Source organism: Prinia subflava, chromosome 26 (genome assembly GCF_021018805.1).
Source record: "Prinia subflava isolate CZ2003 ecotype Zambia chromosome 26, Cam_Psub_1.2, whole genome shotgun sequence".
Classification (NCBI taxonomy): domain Eukaryota; kingdom Metazoa; phylum Chordata; class Aves; order Passeriformes; family Cisticolidae; genus Prinia; species Prinia subflava.
Genome location: NC_086272.1, coordinates 2,844,306 through 2,857,246, shown reverse-complemented (window position 1 = coordinate 2,857,246; position 12,941 = coordinate 2,844,306). Strand labels below are relative to the sequence as shown.

Genomic DNA, 12,941 nt, shown 5'->3' with positions numbered 1-12,941 from the left:
GGGAATTAACGGTAGCATGAAGGGGACAGTATCGTGGTGGTGGTGGGGATGTGTTGTCCTTGGTCATGGCAAACCTCATGGCATGGACATGGACACCCACGGACTTGTCCCCTAGGCCACTTGACACCATCCGTGGCCACGTCCCTCATGTCCTCATGCATGGCCATACATGCCCATGTCACCATCTGTGTCTGTGATCCCCCCATGCCCAATATCCCCATCCACAGCCATGTCCCCACCCATGTCCATGTCCCAGGCCCCCTGCCCACCATGTCCCCATCCATGTCCTACAATGTCCCCAGCAATGACCCACAATATCTCCAACTGTGTCTTAGATCAAGGTTTTTATTTTTACCCCAGTGTTGGGTGAAAGGATGAAGAACAATGAACAACGAACAATGAACAATGAACAATGAACAATGAACAATGAACAATGAACAATGAACAATGAACAACGAAAGAAAATCAAGGCCAAAATAAAAGGATTTATGTGTCCATGCTGGCTGAGTATCCACGTGCTTGGGTGGCTGGAAAGAACCCTTCTTAGAGGAGTTTCCACTCCATTGTCTCCAAAATCTTCATTTTTTGTCCCACTCAGTCACCATTTGGCTCTGGAAGACGCCTGTGGAAGGGTCAGAAAGAATTAGAATCATGGAATGATTTAGGTTGGAAAAGACTCTTAAGACATCCCAGTATTCCTTGATGCTTAGAGAAGAAACAATAGGATGCAAAAGGTGGGATTTCTTCAGGTCAAAAGTAAAAAAATTCACTATCCCTAATGAATTCCTGACGCTGGTCTGCATCCCAAGAGAATTTTGTCCTGCTGCGCCCAGGTGCCCCCAGGGGCCCAGGAAGATGTGGAGACCACCAGCCAGCTGTCTTCCCACCATGGATCACCAGGACCGTGGATCCCCAAGGCTCTGCCCAACACGGCTCACTGGGGATCATCCAATGGGCTCCTCCAACGGGGGATGAAGTTGGAGCAGCGCACAAAGCTCTTCCCGCACGCGGGGCACTTGTAGGGCTTCCCTTCCTGCTGCCTCCATTGCTCTTGGGTCACGGCACAGCTCTGGGACAAGCTCTTCCCACACTCAGGACACTGTTAGGGCCTCTCTCCGCTGTGCATCTGCCGGTGGACAAACAGCTTGGAGTGCTGGATGAAGCTCTTCCCACATTCTGAGCACGTGTAGGGGCATTCCCCAGTGTGCACTGTCTGCTGCATGATCAGGCCAGAGCTGTCACAGAAGCTGTTCCCGCTCTCCCCACACACACAGGGTCAGATTCCAGTGCACAGCATCTGGTGGTGTTTGAGGTGGGAGCTCTTCATGAAGCCTTTCCCACATTCTCCACATTTCTAGGGCCGTTCAACAGTGTGGATCCTCCTGTGCTTGTATAAAGTGGAGTTCTTAGTGAAGCTCTTCCCACATTCCCCACACTCATAGGGCCGTTCCCCAGTGTGGATCCTCTGGTGGACAATCAGTCTGGAGCTCGTAGTGAAGCTCTTCCAACACTCCCCACACTCATAGGGCCGTTCCCCAGTGTGGACTCTCTGGTGGATCATCAGGTCAGAGGTGTCTCTGAAGCGCTTCCCACATTTCCCACACTCACAGCGCCGTTCCCCAGTGTGGATCTTCTGGTGCTGGAGCAGGCTGCGGTTTGCACAGAAACTCCTCCCACATTCCAAGCACTGGTGCAGCTTCTTGCCATTGTGAAGCTGTTCATGCACCAGCAGCTCAGAGCTCTGGCCACATCTCTGGCTGCCTTCCTGGCACAGGGTGGGTCCTTCCTCCTCGGAGCACCCTGGCATGGGTTTGGAGCCCCTCCTCGGGCGGGATCTCCGCGGCTTTTCCTCCCCGTTGCATTCCTGTGCCATGGAGCCGCTCAAAACAGCCTCTTCCACGAGGTTCTGCTGAGGAGATTTGTCCTCCCTGGGCTCCTTGTCTGGGGGAGGAAGGACAAGGACAGGATGGGATTTGCCTCCGTGCCAGAGGGAAGGGCAAGGAGATCCCCCCAGTGCATCCCCGGCAGGACGGTGTCGGCAGCGGGGTTGTCCTGCAGCCGGGGCCAGGCTGGGCTGGGAGATGGAGCAGGAGAGAGGGGCAAAGGGGCACTGACTTCCTCCTCACCTGCCTAGGGGTCCCGTGACAACTTCCTCCTCCTCAAAGCCTTCTCTTCCTCCATCCAGCCAAAGTCTGGCAATGGGAATTCCTGGCGTGGGAAAGACATTCTGTGAGTGCATTGGCTTTGAAGGTCCTGCTGTCCAAATCATCTCCAAAAGTCACGGTGTGTCTGGTGTCCATAAAATCCTCCAGATCAAGGAGTCCAAAAACACTCTCCCAGGGCTTCCCTGTTTCCAGTGTCCTTCCTTTGGCGTTATGGGGGTCCCTCTTCTCAGAGCTGCTGGGAGGCCCGTGGGTCCTGGGGATCCCCCCTCTCCCGCCTCCTGCTTCGGCTCACTCAGGGGGTTTTGGGGCTGCCAGGGCTCATCCTGCCCTGATTCTGACTCGGCTCCCAGCTGTCCCAGGGTCCCCTTCCTCAGCATTCCCCCACTCCAGCCACTCAGCGCTTCTTCCCCCACTCCCCGACAACACTTTCACGCTCGGGGGACCCGGAGCCCCCTCATCTCCAGCCTCCACCACCCCTCCACAAACACTCCACTCTGCAATCTGCGAGTTCCAAACCCCACATTCCTTCCCCTCCCACACCCCACATCCCCCCAAAAATAAAAAGCCAAAACCCCCCAACCGTACCGGGGATCCCGGGATAGATTTGGGGCGAGCTTCCCCTCCCCGTCACCTGCGGGCTGCCGGGCAATGCGATGCGGTCGCGCCCAGCGGAGCTGCGGCCTCAGCGGGCTCGCCGTGGAACACCGACCCTCTCCCGCTGCCCCTCCTCGCGGTGCTCCTCGTGTTGCTGCTCCTCCCCTTCGTCTCTCCCTCCTCTTCCTCCCGCCCCTCCTCCGCCCCCAGCCCGGGCCCCCCTTTCCCGCCCGCTCTGCCCCGCGGCCGCCGCAGCGCCGCTGTTGGGTAGGGGGAGCCCCCGGGAGCCCCCGGGGATGGGCGGGGGGCTCGGGGCTCCCCCCAGGGCAGACCCGGCCGTGCCGTCCCCCTGCCCCCCGAGCCCAAACTCCGCTCCCGGGGGTGCCTGGCTACCAGGGGTGGCACAGGGGGGTGGGAGTGGGGAGCGCTGGGCGCTGCGGGGGCAGCTGCAAGCCAGAGGTGTTTCCCATTGCTTTTTCTCTCTGACACCGCTTTCCTATTTCTCTACCACACACTTCTTGTTCAATGAGAGAAACGAAGCACACTCCTCTTAAACTGTTAAGCATTTTAATGAATGATAATAAGGGTGCACACTGTCCCCAAGCCCCCTACCCATCCCTGGCGGGCTCTCCCCACCCAAACGCCGGTGCTGCAGCGGCCGCGGTCCGGGGAAATGGGGGGAAGGGGGGTCGTGCTGGTGGTGGAGGAGGAGGAGGAGGAGGAGGAGGGAGAAAGGAGGAGGAGGAGCCGGAACAAGAAAAGAACGACGGAGTTCGACCAGGGGCACGCAGAGCCCAAAGCACCTCCGGCCCCCGTAGCATTGCCGGTGACCAGGGAGAGGGAGCTCACCCCAAATCTGTCCGGGGGTCCCCGAGGGTTTTGGGGGGGGTTTTTTTGGAATGGAGTTGGGAGCTAAGAGATTCCAGAATCGCGCGGGAATTATCTTTGCATGTCCCTGGGAGGTTTTTCGGGGAGGAGATGGGATATTTTCAGATCTTGCAGGAGTGCAAAGCCGAGCCGTAGTTGCCCCTGGGGGGATTTTGGGGTCCCACGCAGCGATCGCGCGGTGCCGGCGGGGCGGGACGTTGGTTTTGGGGATCCCGGGAGAGGCGGGGATGAAGGGCGGGAGGCCCGGAGTGGGGAGCGGGGCGATGGCAGAGCTGGGGCAGCTCCGGCAGCCTGGAGGGGTGGTGGAGGCTGGAGATGAGGGGGGTCCGGGCCCCCCGAGCGTGAAAGTGTTGTCGGGGAGTGGGGGAAGAAGCGCTGAGTGGCTGGAGTGGGGGAATGCTGAGGACGGGGACCCTGGGACAGCTGGGAGCCGAGTCAGAATCAGGGCAGGATGAGCCCTGGCAGCCCCAAAACCCCCTGAGTGAGCCGAAGCAGGAGGCGGGAGAGGGGGGATCCCCAGGACCCACGGGCCCCCCAGCAGCTCTGAGAATAGGGACCCCCATAACCCCAAAGGAAGGACACTGGAAACAGGGAAGCCCTGGGACAGTGTTTTTGGACTCCTTCTTGATTTTTAGAGGATTTTATGGACACCAGACATGTGGTGACTTCTGGAGATGGACTTGAACAGCAGGAACTTCAAAGCCAATGCACTCACAGAATGTCTTTCCCACACCAGGAATTCCCAGTGCCAGACTTTGGCTGGGTAGAGGATGAGAAGGCTGTGAGGAAGAGGAGGATTCCTGCGGATCCCCAGGCAGGTGAGGAGGAAGTCAGTGCCCCTTTGCCCCTCTCTCCTGCTCCATCTCCCAGCCCAGCCTGGCCCCGGCTGCAGGACAACCCCGCTGCCGACGCCGTCCTGCCGGGGATGCACTGGGGGGATCTCCTTGCCCTTCCCTCTGGCACGGAGTCAAATCCCATCCTGTCCTTGTCCTTCCTCCCCTGGACAAGGAGCCCAGGGAGGACAAATCCCCTCAGCAGAACCTCGTGGAAGAGGCTGTTTTGAGCGGCTCCATGGCACAGGAATGCAATGGGGAGGAAAAGCCGCGGAGATCCCACCCGAGGAGGGGCTCCAAACCCATGCCAGGGTGCTCCGAGGAGGAAGGACCCACCCTGTGTCAGGAAGGAAGCCAGAGATGTGGCCAGAGCTCTGAGCTGGTGGTGCATGAACAGCTTCACAATGGCAAGAAGCTGCACCAGTGCTTGGAATGTGGGAAGAGTTTCTACACGAAGTCCAGCCTGGTCCGGCACCAGAAGATCCACACTGGGGAACGGCGCTACGAGTGTGGGAAATGTGGGAAGCGCTTCAGAAACACCTCTGGCCTGATGATCCACCTGAGAGTCCACACTGGGGAACGGCCCTATGAGTGTGGGGAGTGTGGGAAGAGCTTCACTCACAGCTCCCACCTGATTGTCCACAAGAGGATCCACACTGGGGAACGGCCCTATGAGTGTGGGGAATGTGGGAAGAGCTTCAGTGACAGTTGCCAGCTGATCCGCCATCAGAGGATCCACACTGGGGAGCGGCCCTATGAGTGTGGGGAGTGTGGGAAAAGTTTCACTGTCCAGTCAAGCCTGCTCCGGCACCAGAAGATCCACACTGGAGAACGGCACTACGAGTGTGGGAAATGTGGGAAGCACTTCAGAAACACCTCTGACCTGATGATCCACCAGAGAGTCCACACTGGGGAACGGCCCTATGAGTGTGGGGAGTGTGGGAAAGGTTTCACTATCAGCTCCCACCTGATCGTCCACAAGAGGATCCACACCGGTGAACGGCCCTATAAATGTGCAGAATGTGGGAAAGGCTTCACGAAGAGCTCCCACCTGAAACGCCACCAGATGCTCCACACTGGGAAATGACCCTGTGTGTGTGGGCAGTGCAGGAAGAGCTTCCTTGACAGCTCTGGCCTGATCATGCAGCAGACAGTGCACACTGGGGAATGCCCCTACACATGCTCAGAATGTGGGAAGAGCTTCATCCAGCACTCCAAGCTGCTTGTCCACCGGCAGATGCACAGCGGAGAGAGGCCCTAACAGTGTCCTGAGTGTGGGAAGAGCTTGTCCCAGAGCTGTGCCATTACCCAAGAGCAATGGAGGCAGGAGAAAGGGAAGCCCTACAAGTGCCCCGCGTGCGGGAAGAGCTTTGTGCGCTGCTCCAACTCCATCCCCCGTTGGAGGAGCCCATTGGATGATCCCCAGTGAGCCCCATTGGGCAGAGCCTTGGGGATCCACAGTCCTGGTGATCCATGTGTGCAAGTGTTGGGGATTACATTTGTTTCTTTTTCACTTACAGAATTTTTTTCCCATAAGTTGCTAGAAGTCTAGCAACTGTGTGCTTGATTTAAAGAAAGAAGTGTCTAAAGGAGATGGCAGCACCGGGCTACACCTGTTGTTTTTGGGTCTCTGGGAGTTTCCCTCAGAGGGAGGAGATAAGTGGAGTTTTGGGGGATGTAAAGGACAGAGCTGGGGGCAGCTGCTCGCTCTTGCTCTGGGCATGGGAGAGAGGATGGTCGGGCTGGTGCGTTCTGCGGGAAGAGCTCACAGTCACCACTGCATCTTGCCCTGGGAAATTGCCATCATCTGCTCATGTGCTCGTGTGCCCAGGGATTCTGAGCTCGCCTCCCCCTGCCCTGCTGGGCCCGCCGTCTCGCCATCACAGCCTATTCGGGGCTGCTTTGAGGCTTTCTGCTACTCTGTAGCCCTGCCCTGCCCTGCCGGGACGTCCCTGCCGCTCCAGCTACCAGCGCAGAACTTCTGAGCTCATCCACCAGCCCGGGGCTTTCCACCCTTCCAGCCTGGTCTCTCGGAGTCCTGCTGGGCCACCGGGATCAAACTGCCCCGGGCTTTGTGAAAGAAAGCCCTCGAGGTTCCTGGTTCTGTTTATTATTAATGCTGTAGTTGTTGTTTATTTGCTTTGTCATACCTACAGTTGGCCGGGGAATCAGCCAGAGTCAAAACAGCACTCAATATGAGTTAAAAATCTTGCTCGTTTATTCAGCTATTTGGCTTACATTTATACTGTGCTAAGCATATCATGCACCTAACTCTGAACATCATTGGTTAAACCATAGTGTTCACGTGTCCTTGCAGTAGACATAATTGGTTCAGAAGCTCTGTCCACGAGGCTAAATGCTGCAAATCTTCCCTAACTTATGGTCAATGCATCCTGTCTAGCATCCTGTTACAGCTACTGTTCCAAGCTTTACTTCCTCCTTATCCCATCTAAGGAATGGTTCAAGGACGTTTCATCTTCTACTCATCCCTTAAGCTAAGAGCAGGATTGTGCACATGTCCCTGCTTTTCCAGCCATGCATCCACAACATACCAGTGAAGAACTGTTCTTCCTGGCCCCATCCTTCTGCCTGAAAGCCCCCCTTCATTTTCTACATCATCATCGTTTGGAGGGAGAGGATTTGAATTCTCCACCCCTAGGGAGGTCCTGCCCCTCCCTAGCAGATTCCTGTCTGTCAAACCAAGACAGGAAGAGAGCTGGCTGGTGGTCTGCACATCTTCCTGGCCCCCTGTGGGCACCTGGATGCAACAGGACCCCAAGGGAATGTGGCCATGGATGGTGACATGGACATGGCTGGAGACATGGGGGTGACATGGACACGGTTGGGGACATGGAGAGCCAAGATTGGAGGCATGGTGGGGATACGGGCATGGGTGGGGACATCAGGGCACACGGACATGGGTGGGGACATGGGCTGAACTTCCAGGGAATGTGGGGGATGATGGGTTTGAGTGAACTCAGGGCTCTTGGGAGTGGTGTTGGGTGCTGTGTCATGAAACTGAAATTCCAGATCATCCCAGCGTGTGCCGTGGATCCCAGAGGGGAATTCCCAAGGCTCCCAGGGTGCCAGTTCTGCCCTGCTGCCCAGGGGAGCTGTGCCCAAGGGGCAGGTGACAAGGTCCTGAAGCTGTGTAGGCTGACAAAGCAGACAGCAAAGGTTGGTTTGCTGGACATTTTCCAGCCCATTGCCAGCTCCAAGCAGAGGGAAGAAGAAAAGGAAAGTGAGTCCCTGACAGAATCCCAGAACCATTGCAGTGGGAAGGGCCCCTGGCCGTGGGCTGCAGTGCCAGGAGGGAGAGACGCCTCTACCCCAGTGAGGTGCACATGAGACCACAGCAGCACAACCTATGGATTTTATTCAGATGTGTTTAATGGAATGTTGTAAGCAGTCATGTAGTAGCTGTTTTTTTGCTATAATTTATTTACTTTAATTATAAAATGGTATTTTCTTGTAAATAATAATGGAAAGTTCCAAACTGCTTTGAAGTAGGATAATATTTGTAAACGCTTTGAGCAGTGTAAAAGTGGAAGAGAGGCTTTAACAAGATGTAATTGGGCTTGCAAAAGATGAATTTTAAGATATAATTATTACTGCAATATATATGTCCAAGATAGCATAAGCAGAGAGCAGAAGAGCATAAAAGGAGAAATAGCAAAACCCCTTTAAAGTGGCATCTGAAGACCACCCTAGACCTGAGACGTGTTCAACTCTTGAAGTGTGCAAGGTTGCAGAAAATCTGAATTAAGATTGTTGTCAACGAGCTCAAACTAAATCTGCTAAATCATTAGAAGAAATAATACATCTGCAATGGTATAAAAGACTGCAGACTGCAGAAGTGGGTGTGTGGTGGCTTTGCCAGGCCCCTGTGTCTTTTGCTTTCTGTTTTATCCCTTACTATCCTTTATTAAAACTCTTAAAAATTTTCAGTGGAGTGTGCTTTGTTTCTCACACTGAACAAGACATGTGAGGTGGAGAATTAAGAAAGAGGTGTCAGAGAGGAAAAGAAACAGGAAATTCCTCTGGCTCAAGCTCTGCAGCTGCCAGGCAGAGCCGCAGCACCCAGTGCTCCCCACTTCCACGTGTTAAAAATGACATTATTTTATAAAAATAACATTGGGTTCTTCATTTATGTATTAGCATGTGATTATTATCATATGTTTTAAATATGGTGGAAATTATACCTGTTTTTATTCCCTTGTTGATATAAGATATGATAATGATATATGATATGATATATAACATAATGGAATATAATATATAATATAACACGATCTAATATAACATATATCATCATATCCTATCGTATCATATAAATGCCAATTAACTGTGCCAATTGAAATATAATTTGATTTATTAAAAAAAGTCAAATTACAGAATTTCGGTAAAACCAACAAGCAGAGTTACGGTGACGATAACCCGGGATCGTCAAAGGGTGAACGGAAAGCAGCCTCTGTCGCACTGCAGTCCCCCAGTGTTCACCAATTGGCCCCGCCTGGGGTCCAGGTTTTATACACTTTATTTTGCCCCTGGCATAAGATTTCCCCACAGTTCTTTGTTTCCCTGGAATAGTTATTCGAATTTATCGGAGTCACTGGTCTGCTAATGGGGTCTCCTATGGGAGGGAGAAGTGTCAATTTGGGTCCTCCCGTGAGGGAATGGGAGCCGAAATTTTGAATGGACAGATGTTCTTCTCCAGTGATCAGCGAGATGGTGGAGCTCTTCTGACTCTGCTGCCTTTGGGAGGAAGAACTGATTGCTTATTTTAATGTTCCTCCTTTCTGATGCAAATGACGGTGCCCCAGGTTCCCAACATTTCATTATCTCCTCCTAAAAGGTGGTTTCTGGGTGTTGCCTGCCTCGGAATTTGTCAATTCTGTGGCTGGCTGGAACTAAGGTTACATTTTATGTGACATATTTACAGTTTGTGTTTATGATTTAACATACTATAATCCATAATATCCATTCCACCGGGCAGCAACTGACAGAACAAGGGGACACAGTCTCAAGCTACGTCAGGGAAGGTACAGGTTAGATATTAGTGTGAAAAAGGCATATTGTGTGTGTGGCTCTACGCAGGTATTTACTATATGTAATATGCTAGGTAGAAAAGTTATGCAATATTAACATTTTAAATAATATAGTAAATGTAGTTTTTAACATTGAATCTAAGTAAGAATTGTGTGTAAGGTATTGTCCTTAGCTCAAGAGCAAAGAGAAGATAACCCGGAGGTTTCTACACAGAGAGAACAATTACAACAAGCCAGACTAAAACCCCTCTTGGATGTTTCAGAGGGAAAGATGCATATCTCCTCAAAACCACCCTGGTCAAGCCAGACCATGCATATCTCCTCGAAACCACCCTGGTCAAGCCAGACCATGCATATCTCCTTGAATCCACAAAGCTACCTGGTTAAGCCAGACTCCAGGACACCAGGGCTTTTGCAAAAGGCTCTTGGCAAATGGGCTTTTCTTAGATAAAGTATGCATAATCATTAAAGTTTGTCCTCAAAAATAGAGAGGCTTCTCCCTAACGGGTCCCTTCTCCTTCGCAGCCTTTGTCTGAGAGGGAGAGGGGATGGTAGTCTTTTGCTCTTATTGTCTCATTATTTGTCCTGTCTCTGAAAACTTTTTAAACTTCTATTATTGTATTAATTTTTTTGTAACCAATTTTTGTTCTTTATTAAATTTTCATAAATTTCAAGAAGCGAGTTATTGGCATTTATCACAATTTGGTAGCAGAGGATGGTTAAAATACCCCACTGCGGGTGCTGTGAGAGGATTAGAGCCAGGGAGACGCGTCCCACCTGCATTAGGCGGCCTCGGCTCTGTTCCTTGCAGAGTACCCCAGAAAGGGGTAAGATCCAAGGACAAAAGGAGAGAATAAGGCAAAGAGAAGGGAAAGAATTCCCTAAAAACCGCGGTAACCAGCTCCTAACATCAAAGTGTACACGAATAAAGACCCAAGGACAACGGAGTGGTAAGAATTGCTGGGATTGGGGGAGGGCAGCGTTTGGCACAGAACGGGGGCTGAAAGTGTGTGACTGAGAGGCGGGCTGGGGTAAAACCCAGACCTTCCAAGTGAAAGCGGAGTCCTCTATGCTGCGTTTTCGTTTTCCCGAGAGGGAAACGGCCAGTCCGAGGACGAAAGTGAATGGTAAAAAGGAGTGAAAGAACGCCCCCGGGAAGAAGTGTGTGAAAAGGGGACCCTAAAAGCTTTTGCTGGGTTGAGGAAATTATTCCAAGAACACCCAGGTTATTTTAATAATCGGCTGGGTTGAAGAAAAATTCCAAGAACACCCAGATTTTTAGCTGGGTTGAGGAAAATTCTGAGAGCATCCAGAATTGTTTAATAACCAGCTGGATTGAATAATATCCAGAGAACACTCAGGGGTTTAGCTGGGTTAAGGGTATTCTAAGACATCCAAGGTTATGTTAAATTCTGCAGAATCTATGAAATAAACCCAAGACATCTGGGGTTGGGAAGAGAAATCCCAACATTGCCAGATTGAAGGTTTGTGAAATACATTATCTGGCCAGGGACTCTTAAAGAGTGTTAAAGTAGTGTGAAAAAAAAAAAAGGTACCTTGTTGTTGTGATTGTTGGTTGTGTGTGAGATTAAGTGGAAAATAGGGTGGAGTGAATGTGGACGAATGAAAGTATAGAAAGTGTAGATTTTTATTTTATTTTAAGCTTTATTATAGTTCCTCAGAGAAGATAAATTGTATTGAGAAATAGTGTAGGAGAAAGGAGAAAAGTAGTTGTTGTGGGGGTAAAGGGAAGGTAAACAGAGACAGGGATGGGTAGAAAAGAGAAAATTTTGAAAGAAAAGGGATAGAAGTCCAGTGGGGAGAAACCATCGACAGAGATACCACCCTAAGATCGTCCCTTGGGAGTTGCATTGCTAGCTCCGGTGTTGGTGCCTGTCTCAGTCGCTGTGCATGTCCCAGGTTCTGGCTTGTCGCTTGTTTCTGCCCCAGTTTCCGTCCCAAGCACGAGTCCGCTGTTCGCAGCGGCAGCCCAGCCGGTTTCCCCCCTGCCCCCCCTCGCTGTTCGCAGCGGCGGCTCAGTCGGGACCGACACCCCCCCGGTCCCTCCGCCCGCCGCTTCGGGACCGGCTGCCGCTTCTCTGCACGCGACAGACCCGGCCCCCACCCCGGTCCCTCTCGCTATTTTCCCGCAATGGCTTTTTTAGCCTCATTCCCAGTATTTTGTTTGTTAGTTTGTTTTAGCAGCGCTGAGCGTTGCCGCCACTGCCTTACTTTTTGTTGGAAGCGGCGAGTACAGTCGCCATGAGCCACGTGGGGGGGTGACTGCGTGGTGGCTTAGCCGACCCTGGAAAAGCCCCCCAGCAGCAGCAGCAGCGGCAGGGCGGCCGGTTCCCCTCCCCTCCCCAGCCGCGGTGGTGAGTCCCCCTCCGCTTGCAGAGCCGGGGGGGAACGGCTGGTTCCTTCACCCTTCCTCCCAGCGGCGGCGGCGGGTCCCCCCACCCCCCTCCTGTTCGCGGCGGCGGGGCAGCGGGCTCCCCCTCCTCCCTTCCCCCCTTCCCGGCGGCGGTTCCTCCGCTGTCGGCATGTGGCGGGTTCCCCTTGGTCCAGTCCCTAGCTGCCTCAGTAGCGATTCCAGCTCCGGTGGTGCTGGGCGACTGCCGGAGGCAGCTGGAGCTGCCAGCATGGGCCATGCGGGAACGGGGCCGCATGGAGGAGACCAGAAATTACTTCCCCTTCGGGAATTCCGGTGGCAGACCCCGCCCATGCCCCGTCCTTGGAGGACCAAAAATCAGTGATCAGTCCTCCAAAGCTTCCCACTTCCTGTTGGGGAAGCCGTTCCCTTGGAAACCGCAGTCAATGCAGATCTTCTCAGGAAGAAAGGGAGAGGGGCGGCCGCACAGCCGTGCCATGGCAGAGGGGCTGCCCGGTGGAGGCTTAGTCTATGTTATAAAATGAGATGTGTAGAAAATATTTTGGAAGATGCAGACAGGAGGAAGAGTTGGAACTTGTGGAAGGTGCAAAAGCAAGAAAAATTTGTTTGGTAGATATTTCAGGAAGGCATGGTGTAAGTAAAGATGCAGTGGAGTGGTGGGAGCAAGAAAAGAGTTTTGCCTGTCATCAGGGATGCGGTGATATAGAGAGATACCAGAATTTAGATAAGAGATGTTTTGTTAGTCCCAGGAACAAGGCAGTAATTTATTGGGACGAGACTTCCAAATAAAATTAGGAATAGGAGTTATACCAGAAAATGGGAAGATGACAGCTAAAATATTGAAATTAGAACAGGAGGATGAAAAGAAAATTAAGAAGGAGGTATGGGCTGCTGAAGGAAATAGGGGAGGATTGAATATTGACCCCATAAAAGTTACAATTGAAAGAGAAGATTGTCCCATACGGGTGCGTCAGTATCCTATCTCACTAGAAGGACGGGAAGGTTTGAAGCCGGTAATAGA

General features: G+C 52.5%; 1 protein-coding gene and 1 long non-coding RNA gene across 3 annotated transcripts; one reads left to right on the top strand and one right to left on the bottom strand.

Annotated features, from left to right (window-relative positions):
* Nucleotides 1-309: 309 nt before the first annotated feature.
* Nucleotides 310-2,910, bottom strand: LOC134562127 (uncharacterized). 2 transcript variants are annotated; one of them, XR_010083080.1, is made up of 3 exons: nt 2,797-2,910; nt 2,127-2,208; nt 310-1,941 (listed from the first exon to the last, which is right to left on the bottom strand). It is a non-coding gene; the product is annotated as an uncharacterized LOC134562127 (long non-coding RNA). The 2 variants fall into 2 exon arrangements; XR_010083079.1 differs by having other exon boundaries at nt 2,751-2,898.
* A 1,431-nt stretch (nt 2,911-4,341) lies between these two features.
* Nucleotides 4,342-7,373, top strand: LOC134562077 (zinc finger protein 586-like). Its single transcript, XM_063419531.1, has one exon. The coding sequence runs from the start codon at nt 4,719-4,721 to the stop codon at nt 5,565-5,567; it is 849 nt and encodes a 282-aa protein (XP_063275601.1). The 5' UTR covers nt 4,342-4,718; the 3' UTR covers nt 5,568-7,373.
* The last annotated feature ends 5,568 nt before the right edge of the window (nt 7,374-12,941 follow it).

Excerpts from the sequence above, each read along its gene's own strand:
- LOC134562077 (XM_063419531.1), top strand. The coding sequence starts at position 4,719 with ATGGCACAGGAATGCAATGGGGAGGAAAAGCCGCGGAGATCCCACCCG.